At 34.4% G+C, this 20745-nt stretch overlaps 1 protein-coding gene across 4 annotated transcripts; it reads right to left on the reverse strand.

Moving 5' to 3' along the window:
• Positions 1-244: 244 nt before the first annotated feature.
• Positions 245-20541, reverse strand: LOC110455788 (cysteine-rich secretory protein LCCL domain-containing 2-like). Of its 4 annotated transcripts, none has more exons than XM_021506153.1 (11): positions 20488-20541; positions 19056-19113; positions 16775-16897; positions 14188-15479; positions 8499-8734; positions 3932-4088; positions 3113-3337; positions 2357-2475; positions 1757-1854; positions 960-1060; positions 245-548 (listed from the first exon to the last, which is right to left on the reverse strand). In XM_021506153.1, the coding sequence occupies exons 5-10, from the start codon at positions 8558-8560 to the stop codon at positions 990-992; spliced, it is 732 nt and encodes a 243-aa protein (XP_021361828.1). In that variant the 5' UTR covers positions 8561-8734; positions 14188-15479; positions 16775-16897; positions 19056-19113; positions 20488-20541; the 3' UTR covers positions 245-548; positions 960-989. The 4 variants fall into 4 exon arrangements, with proteins under 4 accessions (XP_021361828.1, XP_021361825.1, XP_021361826.1 ...); XM_021506150.1 differs by having other exon boundaries at positions 14188-15740; XM_021506151.1 differs by having other exon boundaries at positions 14188-14327; positions 15380-16897.
• Positions 20542-20745: the final 204 nt, after the last annotated feature.

Consider the following 20745-nt stretch of genomic DNA (forward strand, 5'->3'; position numbering starts at 1 on the left):
CTTCACAGCCAGTTATTCCTGGTAAGAATTCAGGTTACAGGAATATTAGAGTTCTACTTTTTGCTTCTAGGTATAAGTAAATTACGTGATGTTAAGACTTCTTAATTATGTTTTAAAGCTAGGTACTATTCATAAAAGCAACGGCCTAATACGCAATAGTTTCGTTTGTTAGTTTGGTTCAGTCCAGTGGCAGTATTTATGAAAGTAATATAATATCTAACATTACGTAACTTCAACAAATAGGAATCAGAAAAGAAGTTGGATAGGTAAAAATTTGTCGACAATATGTTTATTTACAAGGAAAAGCCATACACGATGCAAAACAGTATTTTTTTTCGCTTTTACATCAGATCATTTGTAATATTTTGAAGAACGTCATTTCATACTCGTGTAACTTAGGTAATAAGGTAACATTTCTCAATTTGTGTTGAAGTATGATCATATTAAGGGCACACTCAATCCCGTAGAATGATATTCACATTTCGCAGTATAATATTTAGGAGTCAAATATCGAAATGTAGGGGAACGCTCACACCTCTTGTGTCAATCTAAAAGAAGAAGAAAAAGAAAACATCAACACAACATACATAAACAATACAGCACTGTCCCGTTACTAATTCAAAAGTCTATTCTATTTTATTTATTTTTTTTGAAAATCATTGCTGACAAATCGATTTTTTTCATGAAAAACATGTTACATCAAAAATGAACGTAAATGTAAAATAAGCAATCAGTAACTGATTAAATGGCAGATAGGGCTACTTCGTTTGTAATTTCAATGAATGCTTTTCTAAACTATATTCATAAAGACTGATAATATGTTCGTGTTTTTATAAAAGTAATCGCAACCTTATCATAAAATTGGTTTCACAAAACAAAAAATCATGCAACTACAACAAGAATTTAAAAGCTGATTGTATTAAACAGACATGTATACCACAACCATGACTTCAGCTTACCTTGATATCTCTCATTCAAGATTACGTGGGTCAATGACACGTGGTAGTTCCATTATTAGGATGGCAGTCTTCGGCACTCCTTCGTCCTCTGCTTCCGCTCTCTGTTTAAACCAAGAAATAATATTGTCGTTATTTCTTTCATGGAACAACACACTGGGTTCGTTATTTGCAATGTAAGAGACATAACAGTATTCATACCATTTGTGTCCATGTAATAGGAAACGCAGAATTCGAACTTTGTAATTTTACTAAATGCATTTTAAAGGTAAATACACAATATCGTATTATTACATTGGCATTAAATCCCTAAACAAAAACACTACTAAGAATCATTTTAACATGTGGGCACTTGAAGTCCCATATCTCTAGAATGTTTTGATTTGGCCACGGTAGCAGGAAAACTCAAACGCCCATATGGGCTTAACAGAAATGTAATTGGACACAATGCCGAAACGAATAAATCTTTAAATAAGTTAAAATCAATATCAAGAATGTGTAGATGAAGATAAATGTCAGAGGAAGGGCCCAGGGTGTGCTGCCTATACAGGTTGGTCGCTGTCCAGTCCCGATGACAATTCTACAGGAGGTCCAACACTAGCTGCCACTTAAATTTATACAGTGGGGTATATATCAATATATTTGACTTGCAAAGAAACTGAGTTAACCGAGATTATGACATTTTTACGATAATACATCTGTTCCGTAATTTTAGGTGTCGTATATGAATGACTCTTATGACAACACCTCTGTCTCATCAATAGTTGGCCGACAATAGTCAACCGTTTTTGACAGCTTACCTGGTCCAACACATAGTCCATTAAAGCACGAGTTACCAGCAGGACATCTCGAGCAAGGCTGGCCTCTCAGGAAGGCGGGCTCACCTACCCAGTTACCCCTTTAAGGAAAGAATACAAAGCGATAAGAAGCCAATACTAGTATTTCATTCAAAAAGACACTGTTTTAGTATGTGTGTATCTTTAAGAGATGAATCACCAATTAAAAAGTTCTCAATATGCAGAAAACAATCGTGTTCCGACTGATGTCCATTCTCTACTTCTTCAAACAGAATAAAACAACATTCACGACAGTAATATGTCTGCGCGTTGGACACACTTTTTGTTTGATGACGTCATACATAGATATTCATTAAAGCCAATAATAATCAGATCTTTATACAAAGTCAAACATATTATGATTCCAATTACCTCAGTCTGTTTAGACCGATCAGGAGAAAGCTTCCTATATAACGACAAGATCTACCGGAGTATAAGTTTTGATTCCTTTCCAAAGCTATTGTATACCATGGGGACTTAATAGAATAGCGATGATTTCCTCTTGAAATAGCCCATAACCACTTAACGTTTGCATCACTATTAATATAAACAGTTTGCACTTACATTGGTGAGTAGAAACATACAAAATATTTGGCGTTTCTATAAACGCGACCATTTCCGTCAGGTAAAACTGCGCAGAGGTTCAAGGCACATCCTAACCGAGTCGTCCGAGACCATACAATCTACAGGTAAATAACAATGGTAATTTACACAGGTATGACAAAGGTAATTTAACCGTGACGGCCAACAGGTATAACAGCACATAACAACAGAATATCAACATAATTAAGTCATACAGGGTTCAAACGTAGCAGTATGAAGATTTGTGTCTTCCGATAACGTGTTCCTCTATAACATGCATACATCCGCAATATTATTCTATAACGAATGCTTCCGTCTTAAAAACGTGTGAAGTATTATAATATTTTGTTAAATCGCTGTAAACATACCTGTGATCTTATCACCTCAATCAAATGTCAGCAATACCTACATTTGTCGTTTGTTAAAAACGATATCGACAATTTCATAAATATTTGTGATAAGAAGAGTCTCGCCATACATGAATCGTTTTAGCTCACTCATTTAAAACCAATTATGCTGAGCTTTTTATTCTTTATAAGCGATAAATAGATCACGCATTCTTTAACATCTTCACTGGTATATTAATAAATGATAATAATATGAACAATGAGTGCGACATGTCCCATACGCATTAACCTGCTCTTAGGATTGTAGACACTAGAGTTACTCATGGAAACGGGATTCTTTCGTGTGTGTTGTAATAATAGGCGTCAGTACTAATTGTTCAGATATTCTTACCTGTGTGTAATGGCAAGCGGCGCCGCAATGCCCAGTACCCCCATGCCATAGCCCCCGCTCGCCATACCAATTCCTCATAGCGTTATTGATGCTGTACATGTCATCTACTGCTTGGCCCGTACTGGACACGAACGCTAGGTTCTCCCCGAACCCTGCCATTTGGTGGCGGAACGAACAACGACTTGCCCAGGATGCAGCTCGCTGTTCTAAACCCATGTCGTAGTTCTTTAAAATTAATTATAATAATGAAAGTTCTTTTACAAAACGTTTGGTTGTTATACAACTTCATACAATATACAGATATCGTATAAAACGTCAAAACGAATGTTTCATGAACAGAAATGTGGTCTAATTTTGCGCCACTAACGCCATAAATACCTTAAATACGCATAATTCAAATTCGTTTGTAAACAATCAGTTTGTTTGTATTCCATCAAACACACCACATGTTGAAATTTGAAATGGATTCTGTTATTAAAATATGGTTTAACCTTCTCCCATATCATTTATTTAGGAAATTTGTTCTGTTTTAAGCATGTTTATATTGGAATGTGCTCACGTACTCACAAACCATACACATCATAGATCACAAGACACACTACTTTAATATACTGTTGCGCAAATGGCTATTTGTTCATTGTTTATTGAGTACATTGTATAAAAACCAATTTGATACAGTAGATGATATATTTAGCTTTTAGTAACAATTTATTTATTATTATTATTCCGCCAACAACATCTTTGTTTGGCATTATATATAAACAGTTGGTTTAGATCAAAGGCGAATCAAATTAAAATCCTTTTCAATCAGTAGCTTACCATATATTTCATGTCAGCGGCTCGTTCGTTAGCACGGAGATTGTTATGGTAGGTCTGTATATACCCTCTATACCTAGATATATCCTGTAGACTACCACATATGGTCGCTAATGTCGTAACAATCACCAATGATATTGACAAGGCATCCATCTTGTATCTGAAATGAGGTGAAATAATATATTAACGTACTCAGTATCACTAGTGGTATTTCATTAACGAGGCATACACTGTACATCTTGCGTCTGAAAAGTAGGAAAATACACTAACAGGTATACTCAATCACCAGTACTATTAAATACCTGATCATTAGTTCTATTGAAAAAATAAAGCTCTTGTGTCTGAAAAGTAGAGCAAATAAGATAAAATGTTATCTTACACAAAACAAGTTATTTAATTGTAATCCTCATTTTTATCGGGCACGATTAGAATATCTAAACTTATGGTTATGATATCGCTTCATTAAAAAAATGCAATTCTGAAATTAAATGGAAAAAAATGGGATTTGTTGTAGATGCGTTTGAAAAGTTTGAATATTTGTTCATAAGAAAAGGCCCTAAATGTAGGCTGTTCTTTTGTAGTCTTTACAAAATACTAGCAATGAGAAGAAAAATGGGGTCGAATACTACATCCATAGACAACCGTATCCTAAAGTCATAATGTTCACCCTTAATCCTAAAATGATTTGTTAATTAGCTAACAGTTCCCTGTGTACATATGTGTGTTATCAAGAAAAGATTCAAATAGGACTACAACGCATTCCTATAGGAAGAACGACACATCGACTCATTCACAAAAGCAATAAATGTTTCCGGTCGTAGAACAATACATGATACATGTAAACAATACGATAAGGAAATCACCTGCTACCTTTACCACAAACAGTTATTAGTATGTACATGTGTATTTGCTGTACTGAATGGACATGCCATACACTATGAACCTGTTTCCTGCTATAATATGAGCTGACAGTCTATCTCCTCGTATACCTCTCTTAGGACGATGATGTTTAGTCAACTTACATTGAAATGGTCGGAGACTATTGTAACTGGTCTATGGGTTAAAATACCTCTACTTTATTTACTCTATATAAAAGTAAATGGTTAAATCGAATATATCCTCACTTTTGCATGACTGTGTTTTAGTCCTGTGTGTTAGTCTTGTTACCGAACTCGGAAGCGATGCGCGAGGTGGGCGGAGCTTGCTACCGAACTCGGAAGCATTTGGCTCCAATGCAATCAAAAGGGTAGTTGGGACGTAAAGCTATACAGCTTATGGTTTATAACTATTTTCTACTTAAAATTATCTCTCCAGTGTGTATCGGTATAATAAAACGATTAAAGTATGGGGTTGAGGGATATAGCAAGTTTCTGGTGTCCCTTGACCATGCCTATTTCCCTCGGCTTCGCCTCGGGAAATAGACCTGGTCTCGGAACACCAGAAACTTGCTATATCCCTCAACCCCATACTTTAACTGGATAATCTAACACTATTTACCTGTTATAGGGGTAGAAGAAATGTGTATATTATCTCTAATTGGGAACCGTCAACGCAGTTCCGGTTAGATTCTATAGTTGTTTTATAAGATGTGCATGGCTCCTACTTGATAACTCTACTTATCTCCGAAAGAGTCACAATTGACCAAATACTGAAATATTTAACTTGATACCATCAGACAGATCAAATTGCTGTTTCTCTTTGATGATAGACACCCCGGATATTCTGAATATATACAATGAATGAAAAAAACATTATATTACTTAAATGATTTATTTGTTCAAACCTTGTTGATAATCTATGTTTTTTTCAGTTTGGCTATCCCAATGAAGTCACCAACAAATTTTGTAATATAATATTTAAGTTATAAAAAATTACTCTTTATCGTAAATGGAATGAGTATATGCCACTAATCATGCATGTTCTGTTTGGAGATGTTTTATATTACATTTTACATGTGGTAAGATTAATGAACAATCCGTAGTTATTACTATCGAACTGATAATGTACATCCCCGTCATCAAATTGCATAGTTAATTACAATATTGAGGAATTGTATTACTAGGTTTTTGTTTAACAATAATATCAATTGAAATTTTGTTTGTAACCAAGTGTCTCCGCTATCATTCATACATGGAACAATAGCAGGGGAGATAACCCAGGCATAACAGGAAGTGGTTTGATCAGTGCATTTACGTGATGTTATTAGTAATGACCAACACGGTGGGCTAAACAAGCGCTAATGGAATTTACGTTGTACGTCATAAACTACTGTCCATTCACCAGTGTCCGGTGAATGGTCAATGTACGACCTATGACCCGATGACATATCATAAGGATATGCGATAAATAGGACATACATGATAGACCAATCATTGATATCAGGAAACTATATGCTTGGTACTAACAGCAAAATATGTATATTCTTCTTTCTGTTAGCCAAAATAGTTATCATTACCATATTTCAACAAAACACAACCTCCTCCCCCTTTTTTAAAAACTTGATGGATGGGATTTCTCTCTTTTATAGCAAACCTTTAAAACGATTAGGAAATGATGTAAACAAGATTATTCTTTAATTTTACCGGCTTAATTACAATGATCATAACTATGTATTAGCGATATAAGGTCTGTTTACTATCTCTGATTAGATTAGATACTGTGCTAATTCTGCAATTCAGGGGAAACCCTTTTTAATTTGCCATTGGGATCCCATAGTGCAATTCCAGTCTTTACTTATTCATTTATATATTTTCTGTATTTATTTATCTATTTGTGTAATTTTCGCATAACTATATATATAACAGTGTTACTATTTGATATATATATCCCTGCGTTGATAGTTTGACCGTTTTAAGTGTATTTATCTGGCATTTTATAGTAGCGAATATATTTTAGAAATTTCAGCTCAGATACCAGAAACATCTACATACCTTGCAGCGGAACGTCATTATGGTTTTGTTAAATACTGTAACCATTTAAAACGTAAGGGAGCAGCAGTACTACAACTGTGCAATGAAGCGTGCTTGTAACTTTACTATACGGAGTGATAATATCTGCTGTTTCTGTATACTGTATACCATGAAATGTTCGTTGTGTATAAACATTCGTGGTTTTCGTGGGTGCTATTGAACCACGAAAATAAATACATCGAATTTGAATTTTATACGAGTCTTTTGTTTGTTAATATAGGATATCCACGAAAGTTTGCACCAAGAAACGATTTACATGGCTTCAAACAACGAAGGAAAGTGACTATGAACAATTTGTGTTATCCAGTATCAGAAGTGATTGCCAAAGATTCCAGATGGAAAAAACAGATTTTGTAATTCATGGAGTTCAATTTTGGCCTTTTATTGGTGCAATAATCTGCTCGTGTCTTAAGTTCGTCGTTTTAGGAATTTTTACTTGTTTGTTATACAATGTAGCTTTAATTGTAGCGGCGCTTTGAAAAATCAATTCAATGACGGAAGGAGTAGCAACAATTTTATAATACGTTTCATTTCAAACCTTCGTATACTAGACAAGTTGTAACATCAAGCAATGCATTGATCGTCTAGTTTTCTATATCGTTTTCCTTTCAGCCGATTATAAAATGCACGATTAAACCACGAATCGAGTCCTTGTGTATTACCTTTGTTAGATTATTTGCAGAACATAAAGTTTGGGCTACCTTTACCACAACCAAAAGTAGACAATAGCAAATGTGTTTGGGACTAATTAACAATACATTAAATGCGTGTAATGACATTAATATGGATGTTTTATACTACGTAAACACATACACGTTTGTCACGGTGTGTATTACAGTAATGATAGTCATGTACGCAATACAAGATCTTTCCCCCGAAGGTGTTTATGGACGCATCATTGTCATTTTTATCGCGACAAGAAGGAAAGAGATTTAACACCCCGTCAAAGCCAAACTTCACAGGTTCATGAACACTAGCACGTCCAAAAACACGTTACAGTACAAATGAAAGTAAGACACGTGCAAACTGGCAAATACATTTAAATTAAAGAATTCGAAATACGATATACAAAAGTTTGTTTGACACAAAATAATGGAACCGTTTATTTCGACAGAAAAAAACCCGTTTCAATTTTTTTCACAATTGTTCCACATCGATCTGCTTTAAAAAGAAAATTAACTTTCTACTTAATACTTTCAGGTTTTCAACCATACTGCAGCTCAAATATCTGCTATTCTCGTACTGGTGCTTTTAATGTGTATTAACTACATCTTTGTATACGAATACGTGAGAGCTTGCGAGTGACATCCATTTTTATTTTTTTTACTGTCATACAGTACATCATTTTCGTTGTCTTTATTTATTTATCTGGTCATTTTGTTCAATGCACACACAATAAACTGTTCAAATTGCATTAATTGATAATAAGCTTTAAGTTGAAAAATAACTTCAAGAAAATCAAGTACAATATTAATTTGGAAATAACATAAATTAACATTAAAATATTGATAAATTACGAGAAAATCGAATAATTATCTCACAACAGGTCTATTATTGTGTACTATTAAGTATCACACTGTAAAAGATCAAAAACAACTTACCTGTCTGCTGCAAACAGTCGTAGTGTCAGTGAATGTGTCAGGTTGACCTTATATAGCCCCATGCTTTCGTAACAATGTAAGGGCCGGTTTTATAATGCATATCGTCGGCGAGGATGGCGGTTGTTTTTGTTTTGTCATTGTGTATGACACAAGTTGGTCCCTCCTTCACCTTAGTGACACCTTGCACTATTTAGAGTTAGTGTCGCTCTATAGAACCCGTAACCGCACTTAATCACCTGGTGGCGCCCAGTAGTTCCGTTCATAGAAAAAAAACATGTCATATATACTTATCAGACATTGTTCAATGATAGTTTCCCTTGACACAGTAGAAACATCAAGAGGATACCGAAGTTAAACCAAATTCGAACTTAAATTGAAAAAAATAGGAAAAGTAATGAATAATCACGAACAAGACGAATAATACCAGGTATCCATAATAATAAGCGTCTTCTGCTTCAATTTTGTTTTTAACTTTGATAAGAAAATTTATATCAATCATAACTCTTATGCAAAGTTAGGTGACAATGCAGATAAAAGTGAGGCATGTTATGTACGCATGGTAGTTTGTTTTCCTTTAGGATTTTCAAGGTGTTAAAGAAGAAAATGGGCAAAAAGGATTTACGAAAAACAAAACATCTCGTCGAAAAGAAAAGAAAGTTTCTAACCGTTGCAACAATTCAATTTTGGTATGATTGCAAGAAAGACACAGATTCTGTTATAGCCCTGCGTCAGACACCTTGTTGATAATGTAAATGCGCTCGGTCTACAGTCCATTGACAGAATATTGCTGTTGAACTTTCATTGTTATAGAAAACTATCATAGCATTCTAGGTTAGAAAAACTAGTAATATTACAAACGCTATGATTCAGCAGATCATTTTATAAAAGTGTGCATCAAAATTACCCTTCCAGGCCACCTGGTTTCGTCTCGTTAGGTTTCATGTTGGCTATTTATATATCTCATTTCCTGTTCATTGTTATTGTAGATGACTTATTGAAACACAGCGTGTTTAAGTTTAATATAGCTCTGTATATTGACGTTGGTTTTTCTCCCATAAGGATTGTTTTCTTCATATAAGCGACATTTTATAAACATTTTTGTCCGTATGTCAAAAGGACGAATCGGATGTTTAAAAATGGTTATTTATTTCTCATCATGTCACTGTATTTGATGAAATAAAGAATCATCTATATTTTGCTAATTATAGGCTTATAACAGGTTGCGATGATTAGGATATCTCATTGCCTTGTATATATAAAGAACATTTGAGAGGATTTGTTATTGTGTACGTATGTCCCTACTCCAATGGGAAAAACAATTAAGATACAACGGCAGCAGTGTTGGTCCCCTCTGGTCCATGTCGAACCTTCGTACAGATATCTCGGTCAGTTCAGGTCAAACCACGGACAAACTGTGTAGGTGATGTCAACCAGATCTTGTCATATTGCAGTTTTTACGCTATAAATATGTCAACCTTTAAATGAACATGAAGGTCTGAATAATTGAGCCAATATATATATATATAATCTGAGACCAACCTCGCCCTGAAACAAAACATGAAAAATACGCAATGTTTAATATAACAGCCCAATATCTCCCTTCGGTAACAAAGCAAATAGATTGAAACTTTACACAATGTTTTATATAATACTGTAACTTCCTTGTCTCAACAACGAATAGCCTGTTTATAATGTAACGAAGTATGTATTGTATCGATGTTCATTGTTCATAACATCTTGGTATGGAAATCAAGTAGTAGTGACGTCATGATCAGCTTTTTTTTTAAGAGGACGATCGTTGTTAGTTCGTCAGCTTTAATCTTTTAAAACGCTACAGTAGACAAAAATGGCATTAAGATGGCCTAATGGTATTTAAGTTCAAACATTCTATTTATCGCAACAGAGAGAAAAAAAACAGAAAAAAATGTACGTATTGTTCGGCAAGTCATTTTTTCTTGGAGATATATGAAAGTGTGTCCTTCTTGATGTATTCTAGTAAATCAAATTGATTTATATATTAAACGTGATTTTCCATCATTGATAATCTGTTTGCAGGACATTGAACCTCCGAAACAGCATATAAATGGACGAATCGTAAATGTAGAAATATCAAACAAAATAATTCTGAACACAAAATACATGTCTACATGATATGGCATTGTATGTCAGTATGTTTTTGTCTCCGAATTGACATGGGAGTTGTTGTTATACGGCATATAAGTGACATTAGCCAAGTTACCTTTGTGCCCTGACTGAAAAAGTCGGTCACCTGGTCATGGTTAAGTTTAGAAGAAGCATTAACTGCAATCTCTACTTGAAAAACAAAACAGGTAAGCTATGAATATTTGAAACCTTTTCGCACTACCAAAACTGTAAACAATTTTGTTGACTATATATATTTGTAAATTAGAACTAAAGTGTTCTTTTAAAAGATCTGTAAGATAAAACTTAACGATTTGGGGAAAAGGGAATAGCATTGCCTCTTGTATCTGTTTCTTCTTTCTACAACACATCGGTAAAGCTAGGATAAAAAAAGATGAAAATCCATAATGTTCTAAACTTTTCTTCGAGCAGAAGAGGAGGTGCGTAAAACTAACTAATTTATAAAGGTAGGGTCAACGCCTATGGAGATTTAACATTAGCGTCGGCCCCCACTTGGAAATTTAAAACAAGGTAAATCCAAAAAGGTATTGGTATAGGAAGCTTATAGGAACAGTTAGTTTCAGAATTTATTTTATGATAAATGGGACCTCGTTGACTCACACCTGAGATAACGGTGCGGTAATACAATTCTCCTAGAGCATTTAAAATACGCAAGGTCATAAAAAAATGTGCTGAAATAACATTTGTGTATGGGAGTCAGACAAGGAGTTAACGATATCAAATAATGTAAGTATTCCTTTATATTTTGTTTATTGAATGGGCAATAGGCAAAATTGATTTTTTTAGCTAGAACTGTAAGCCAAAGACTAACTTAAACCCTTGCTCCTATATAAACCAGAACTGTAAGCTAAAGGCTAACTAAGGCAAAGCGTTGCAAAGCAATCCATAGTCTCCCACCAGTATTTATTGAAAGTATATATGTCACTGACATACTTCCTGTATTCCCTCCTCATGCCAAAACATATTTCCGTATCAAATGTTGTTCGCCCAATTGGACCAGCTTTGCTGAAATCGTCCTAGTTGTCAAGACAAAGATTTTTAACAAAAATGTTTCGTTGAAATTGACCCCTTAGTTTTGGAGGACATGTCCGGACAAGGATTGTTCAACAGAGGGCCATAACTTTGTGATGAAAAGTGATACCAAAATGCACAACTTCAGGTGGTAGTTATCATATCTGAAAACTTTAATTGAAATTCGTCCATTACTTTAGAAGGAGTTGTCAGGACAAACATTTTCTACGGACAGATATACGAACGGACAATCTGATTCCAGTATAACCCCATAACTTTGTTGCGGAGGGTATACTAAAGCGAATAATAGTTTTACTATTAAGATTATTGTTTGTTTTTATATAATTTGTCTATAACACAATTTCACCCTTAAGTTGTTCTCCAGAGGAAAGATAACTTTGGCAGAATACATATTCATGAGTTACTACAGCTGCACATAACTTTAAAACATGTGTAATATAATAAAGTGTTTTGGTATGGTACAAAAACAGAAAATGTATCGGTATTTACCATAATTAACATTGATAATCAAATCTTCAAGAATATGTGAAATTTGGCATTGATCATGTTTGGCATGTTAAAAAGTACTTTATCGGTTTTGATATTACATAAAAATGATTCTGTAGACAGAAAACACATATGGAAAGTTTTTAAAGTAGTTTAAAATATGGACTACCATTGTGACTATACATAGGCAAGTTGACCATGTTGGTTATATTTTAAATTTTGTGAACATTTTGTAGGTTTTATTAATGTATAACATTAAGACATATTTAGGATCAAAATAACAGTAATTTTATACACTGTACACTACAGTTATATTTCAACGGAAGCTAAGGGGATGTTACTGTATGTAAAAACCACAATGTAGTGACTGGGACAGGGATTCTAAAGAACACATAAGATGACCCATTCATGATATCTATTCAACCACTTTTCTACTTATAAAATTGACGATTGAACTCAGCAGGTAACCATGACAATACGAGCCGTAACGACTTTGGGCTTCTTCCAAGTATATATTGCTATTTCTCCTTTTTACAACTTGCCGGAAATAATGATGATGGGATGTCGTAATCTATTTGTAAGTGCTCCCCTAAGGCGAGGCTGTTACAATGGTTTACAAGCATTATCATGTTATGTAGGTATCGTTTTTTACTGGAATACTGCTGCCAACCAATGTTTCGGATATTGCTGTCATTCATGATACTGACTTCCCATTCATAAATCTTTCACTACAGACTATAACAGGAAACGATTTGCAGTGGGTATAGTAAATTGTGTGACATTATCGTCAGACATCCAATAAATGCCCAATCTACATGTACATTGGTCCTATATCAGAATTCATTGTGTGTCATTCATAAATTACCATTATCTTTACTAACGTGTACAATATTGTTTCTCGTCGTCAATCACCGTACTTCATCATCCAACAAAAAACCTACAGCTAAAAGCAAGATACATGTATATGTAGTTAAACGTGATATGCCCCCATTTACGGAAAAACAGTATAGAGCAACTTATTCCACCAAGTCACCTGAAGACTCTGACCTTTGAACTTTACTGTAAACAGAGGAACAGCAACATGCCCAAAATACATCTATCTTTATTCAATCACAACCAAAGGATTATACTCACTAACTGTTTTAAGATCGTTTCTAGAGATCCAATACCAGTTACACAGACACCGGAGTAAAACAAACTATGGTTACTGGTCGTACCTACCAAGATTCTCCCGCTGAAGAAAATTAAACATGCCAACAGCCAGAGTATGTAATTAGTATAAGCAGAAGATATTTGGTGTGTGTCATTCTGCTGGTAACTTATAGCACAGTATTTCCAAGATTATAGGCTGATGAAGATTATGAACAAGTTCTATTGTCGCCATCTGGATCTCACATGCTGTGAAATATGCCTTCGTATGATATGAAAGTAGATGTTGTGTTATTATGCTCATTAAAGTGCCTTGCTGTTTTGTTGTCACTACAAGAGCTCTCGATCGGAGGCAAGGCGGGTGTCGTCGATAGAGCAGCAGACGCCTGCCATTCTGGAACATGCTCCTTGTAGATTTTGCAATGGTCCCTATATATATATATCCGTTATTTTTCCATTTTGCCCTTGTTTAATCAACTTAGAATTATATTGCTTTGTCGATATCTCGGTATTAGCTCGTTGTTTATTGATAGGATTACAAACATCCATGGTGTCCTACCAACTGTGTGATAGTGTAGTATTAAAGACAACTAATGATTAATCATGTTCACAACCAATTAAAACTGCCTTCCGTCGATAGATAATAACGTAAGGTTTAGTCCGGAGAAAGTAAGTACCGCCGTATAGCGTGTTTGACTACTGACTCTTTTTCTTTCACCTTTAAACTGCATATTCCTCATAAAAGATTACAATTTCTCTCTCGCAGTCATACTTCCGTCAACTATTTCAGCTTTAAGTGTCATACATTAAACCAATGTACGATTCGCGGTAATGTTTGTTAAATCCATGTTAAACTGACCGATAAATGGATAAATAACCTTCCTCAAAGAGCTTCCGGTAGGTCTTCCCATTCCGCAGGTAACATCAATGAATAGCGTAAACAACAGACGACACCGTAGTTTGTTCTGCTATGTGTCTTTAAAATCCTGTGTGGTCCTCCTGGAAATAAAGGGGAAAGATCCAATTGGAGTAAAATAGTAATGTTTAAAATTGTTCGGAGTGTTCATACATGATTGTCTCTCTTGGAACATTTAATTTACAAATGTCTGTAAAAAGATATCATGTCATTTTTTTCAGATGAAAAAGTTGAGACCCTTCTAGAACCAGTCATCTTGTATGACTTTTGAATTGCTTTGTTAACCCACATCTTGATTATTGCTAAACTGTTTTGGGGTAACAATTAAAAAAAAATGTAAATTAGAACGCCTGCAAAAGAGAGCAGCCAGAATTATTTCAAAACGTAACTTTTCTACACATTCCTGTGATATGTTCAAACCATCCTCAGGCCAAGGTCACTTTTTGTATAAGCGGTGGGTATCCAAAAAGGACAGGCTTTGGAGTCAAGACTGAAGTAATAAACGACAAAACGGACAGGCTTTGGAGTCAAGGCTGAAGTAATAAACGACAAAAAGACAGGCTTTGGAGTAAAGAGTGAAGTAATAAACGACAAAAAAGGACAGGCTTTGGAGTCAAGACTGAAGTTGTATGTTTCAGTTTATATATTGAAAGATAAGCGACAAAATGACTAGTTTTGGAGTCCAGACTGAGTTATAAGAACTTTTTTATCATTTGCAGTTCTTAAAAAACAAACAACTAAATCATTCAAGAGAAAAGAAGAAATTCAATAATAGAAAGTTTTTTCTAAAAGTTAACAAATTTGGTCCACATTATCCGCAATTCTTAAACAACAGTAAAGAACTAGTTTCTTAGTCTACCGTGTCATTCATTTGCATATTCATACACTCGTATTAAAAGAAACTATCAGAAATATACCTTCAATTTTAAAACGCCAAACCCCGTTTTGCTAATCTGGATTATGATTTAATCATTTATTAAGAATTAATTTAAAGCAAGTTAAACAAATGCAAAATTGTTCATTTGAGAAGATTTGCCGATCGATTAAAGACAAACGCATTACCCTTATATAACATTTTACAGTACACAGAACTTGCTACATTTGACATCAGACTATACTAGTTAATATCACTTACCTGGACATTTCGACTCATTTTCATTATTTAGACAGTCCATATGTAAATCGCACATTTTCTCTGTAAGGAAGACACTGGAAACCATGTTCGGTCTGGCAACCTAACAATATGGCAATAGCGAATTCATAAAACAAACATGGAAAGGACGCACTCACGAAAGTTAATCTAAATCTGCCATCGTGTACATTTTTAATACATACAAATAGATCAATCATTACAAAATGTATCGGAATAAAAATGTTTTTAATAATTGCACAGTCAGATCCATCAGCACAATCGATCTGACCATTGTATCACAGACCGAGTTCAATACACACATTATCATTGCATCTGAACTTCTCACTGGCGCACGTGTATGTACCTAAAACAAGAAAAGAACATTTCCTGTTTTGAACAGAGACAGCAAATAATGTTATTTTGATATAAGTTTATTATTTCAGAGACAGCGCACATAGAGTCGTTCAAATATACCAATAAATGTCTTATATGAATAAAGTTTAGTAGAAAAGAGTACTGAATTATGTAGTGTGTAACGTCTGTTATAAAGGTTGCCCGGCCGGACAGTGGATAGCACATTTGCCTTTCACCAAAGCAGCCGGGGTTTGATTCCCCGACGGGCGTTTAATGATATGGGGTCATCTGCCGGACCATGCTAGTTTTTCCCTGATACTGAAGTTAATTAAAACACCTGCATAATTCCATCCGGGAAAACAAGTGTGAAAGATATAAGTTGATAAAATGTATTCCGAAAATGTTTTAGAGTAGTATCATATCATAAAAAAGTTGTTACAGTAATACATGTAAACCATTTGTCGACAGGTGACTATGTATTAGTTGTAACACTTGAACAGTCGGTATTACAGCCAAACTGGTCACTGGAATCCCGACAGTCACAATCTCCATCACAACGCCAGTTACACACCGTGAATTGCTACATCTAAACTGGTCTTCACGACAATCGGATTCAGATGAAATTCAAAACAAAACCTGATTATAAGTATTTTCTATAAAAGACCTATTGAATGATTTTTGTATTATTTGAGAGTAACATTATGGGGTTTTATTACTATTTTTGCCTACACTTTACTACATTTAAGCCACCTACAAAGTGTTAAATTCCACAATCGAATTCAATAGATTTGCATTCGATGAACGCCGTTAATTGATAAATGAGACAAAATTATTTCTTTATCAACGCTTGAGACATGTTGATCAGTTTAATGTCCGTTTACAATCCTATTTACACACCATAGAGACACACTTGATTCAATTATAACTGGTGTGATTGCTTATCTCTGCAATTTTACGTTACTGCATTTGTTGCTGCATTTTCGTCATAACTTTTTTCTTTTTTTTTCTTTACACACTGACATGCGATCAGAGAATGTTTCTTACATAAATCACATTCGGCCTCGTCGGCATCGGTCTCATGACAGTCTTTATTTCCGTCATATTTCCAGATACTAGGAATACAGTTGTTGTTGCCACAGTAGAATTGGTCTACAAGACATTGGTTGCCTGAGAAAACATGAACACTGTACATTTCATGGAGCACTATTAAATAAACGACTATGTAATAGGTGCAATGGGACGTGAGAACGAAATATAAATGTTAGAACGAAATATAAATGTTGTCAGAGGATAAAATATGATAAGTGGGTTACAAAGTACTAATTTGCTACATACAGATAATTTGGAACGTGAGAACGAAATGTAAATGTTATCAGAGGATGAATTAAGAAGTACTAATTTTGCTACATTCAGATAATTTGTTAATGTGACTAAGTCCCATAATTTCATTGTATGAAAGGTAGTGGCGATGAAATACACGACAACGTAATCTGGAAAGTCTGATATCAATCATGAGATCTGACTATCGATACGAAAATATTTGCAACAATTGAAAAATTAGAGCAAAATAAACTTTGATCACTTAGATGTCTGATCTTAAGTTCTCAAACTAAGAAGAGATAAGCTTATGAATTTCTTCTGGGAAATTAATGTTTGTACTGGTAATTAATTCGACCTTCCAAGAATTTTTCCGTCTTCTTGAAATTGCGATCAACTGCATGTTTATCGATGCTGGGAAATTCTTCATAAAACCTTTCGGCGGGTGACAGTCTAAGAGATCCAAATCCAAATCCAAATATTGGACAAATTAAGAGGTACCTTCAGATGGAACAGTTTACTACTTTATGTTTAAATCTCTGAAAGTTTATGACACGTTTAAATCAAAATACTACAGACATTTTTATAGTGATTTGCTCTCTACTATTTATATCCATCTACTTCACATGCTATATCAACATTTTGGCATACACACTGTGAACTATTGACGTTAATGTTTCCTCTATTTATATATCCTTAATTTTCTTTGTATACATGTATATTGATGTTTTTAGAGAATGCATCGGGGAAGGATATTTCTTGTTGCTAATTGTGTCACTTCTGTAAATAATACATTATTGTTTTAATTAGTATTTGCACTCTTCAGTTTCATCATGATTGTACTGGTAATTAATTCAACCTTCCAAGAACTTTTACCACAATACGCTGTGTAACATGTAGACTGTTTGATAAATACGAGTTATACACCATACGCGGTATATGACCTTCCGTAGTTTTGATTGGTCGAGAAGATGAACCATGACCGGACAACTTCTTTCACGCGCTTTTTGCCGTGTGCTGTTTTGTTACGTCGTCTGCTGTCAACATCAAGCAAATGTTGGTGACTTTTGTGAGGTTATGCGATGGGAAAGGGGGTTATTAAGACAATCTCAAAAGAAGATGATACTTAAAGATTTGATCGCTAGTTTCAGGCAAATTTGCTACAGACGCTCGATATCGTTTCGACGCAATACCGTCGCGTGTCCAGGTCGTGAAACCCAAACAAGATCTGTCACAGTGTCGGAAATTTTTTGTTATCACCACGTCCCGTGATCAATAGTTGGAGGGCCTATCTATGGCATAACTCTGACTATAAACGCCAACCATAGAACCGTCACAAAGAAATGTCCCAGGCCTATGGTTTTGGACATTGACAGCGATTAGTTCGTCTTCATCATTTGGCGGGAGGCAAACATCGTACGATATGCTTACGCGCATATAGTCTGTGGTTTATTTTTATATTAATTAATGCAATACTACATACTTTCAATATTTAAAGTCGTTCATTTATTATATTTTTCATGAAGTTGTTGCCGAAACATTAATTTGAAATTATTAAATTTGTGAGAAAAAATACATTTTTGAATATTAATGAGTGACTTTTTACATATGGGTCATATCACCACGCCAGCCTTGTCAACTAACACACGTGTGTGTGTAATACTCCAGCTGTTTCCGACTCAGGTTGTGGTAGAAACAGATCACACGACTCATGATTGTTGAATATGGTATTTATTTCTAAAGCTCGTGTCTTTTGTAACTTTTGAAAATTAACTCACTCGAGTGAAATAAATACCATATTCAACAACCACTCGTTGTGTAACCTATATATATATATACAGACAGTATATATTTTATTCAATTATTATACGCTCTGATTACAAACTTCCTTGTATTATACAAACATAGAGATTGATGTAGCTATATCATCTAGTTTAATAAATATGAGAATAATTTGGAATGATAACATCACATTATACAACTCAATGAGAAAATAAACGTCACTTACCTGTTATGTCGTGTGATTTGTTGTTCGGTCATAGACTTTTTAAGTATCCGATCGCGATCTGGATGTGTCCGTAATATTAAGCATATTAATATATTGCCTTTTTCTGGTTCTATCGAAGTTACCAAGCCTGTGTTATACGTTTACAGAATACCACAGATATTTTGCCGGCGATGTAACAATACTTTTAAATGTGTTACATGTATCAATAATGTATTATTTGGCAGTAGACATGCGCTTGTATATTCTGCTTGCCCTAAAAGACCTTGTTCTGTTTCCCAAAAAGCATATCCTATATTTCGAATGCAAACAAGTGAGCTATATTTGAATTATAGCTTAAGGCCACTACAAAACATGACATCAGCTGAGCATTGCTTGTTGATGACAAGAAAACGAGGCATTATGTTAGAAATATTTGCAAATGAAAAAAAAATATGATTTGATTATCTTGTTCACGATGTCTTACATGCACTATAAAAGAAAAGAAATCACTTTTCATCACTTTTTGACATGGTAGAATAGAAATTAAATCAACAAATGGTTGTATATTCTGGTGTGTGTCAGGCATAATTCAGTTCTAAAAAATGTTTGAAACATGTTTAAATCAGGGTAAGCGACTCTCCATTATTATTGTTATCAAACAATTCCTGACCATCAATGTACATTTCGCAATTATACACGAACATGATTATGTTTATTAATTTTTCAATCATTTACTATATACTCAAGATTGTAAAAGGAAGTAGGATTGTGGTACTGATATATGAACACTTACAAATAATGCGGTCTGCAGCTGTTTGTCAAAATGTAAGTTGAATAACATGCATATTCCAAAAGGAAACCCAGCATACTTTTTACACCGATGTGTTAATAGTCACTTCGAAACCAAATGACGCTGTTATCAATCCGAATTACATTCGCAGAGAACACTTAATCTAACTCTACAGAGGTACTGATATTGTTGACAGGGTTGTACGAAATAGTAAACATTCAAACTATCACGAACAAATGTTTTAATAATTGCTTGTTTATTCGTTCATAAAATGGTACTGTCACTCATACGTCTTCAAATAACAACGTTGAAATATTTGTTTACAAGAAAGTGTCGTGGTATAAAATAATTAGAATTTGTACATTTTGCGACAGGAAAAAGCATAGGTATAGAAGATGGGGATTACAAAAAGAACCTCCCTGCATCTTCGCGGGTAAATATTTCTGGAACAGCTACAACGGGTTTTTGCATGAAACGTTTAATATTATTTGTTCTTAAATCAAAATCCAATTTTTTGTAGACAATTTAGCATATCATTATACAATAGCAAAACTTTCATTAAAACTTGCATATGCAAACTTCATTGTAAGGATGAACGTTTGTTAAAGATGTGAAATTAGATACTAATAAATATCTTCAACTATAGTAATTCATTGCACTTACCCGCTGTCTCTGACACACATGTCTTTTGGTCAGAATCAAGTCGGTAAAGATTGCTAACAAGTGATGGCTCCTATAAAGTTGGTATTTGACACAGTATGCCAAAAAATAAAAATAAAGTGAAAATGAAAAGATAAAATGAATCGTTTCGTATTAAATGTTTAAAATATTTTGCTTATAGGGGAGTTTTTGGAGAGAGCGATAAATTCTATTTTCAAAACATAACAAGAGGCCAAGCGGGCCTGTATCGCTCACCTTGCT

This window comes from Mizuhopecten yessoensis, unplaced genomic scaffold, assembly GCF_002113885.1.
Source record: "Mizuhopecten yessoensis strain PY_sf001 unplaced genomic scaffold, ASM211388v2 scaffold8381, whole genome shotgun sequence".
NCBI lineage: Eukaryota > Metazoa > Mollusca > Bivalvia > Pectinida > Pectinidae > Mizuhopecten > Mizuhopecten yessoensis.

Excerpts from the sequence above, each read along its gene's own strand:
- LOC110455788 (XM_021506153.1), bottom strand. The coding sequence starts at position 8,560 with ATGGGGCTATATAAGGTCAACCTGACACATTCACTGACACTACGACTG. Across the intron at positions 2,476-3,112 it reads CCGCTTGCCATTACACACAG|ATTGTATGGTCTCGGACGAC; the intron begins GTAAGAATATCT and ends ATTTACCTGTAG. Across the intron at positions 1,061-1,756 it reads TGGACTATGTGTTGGACCAG|AGAGCGGAAGCAGAGGACGA; the intron begins GTAAGCTGTCAA and ends TGGTTTAAACAG.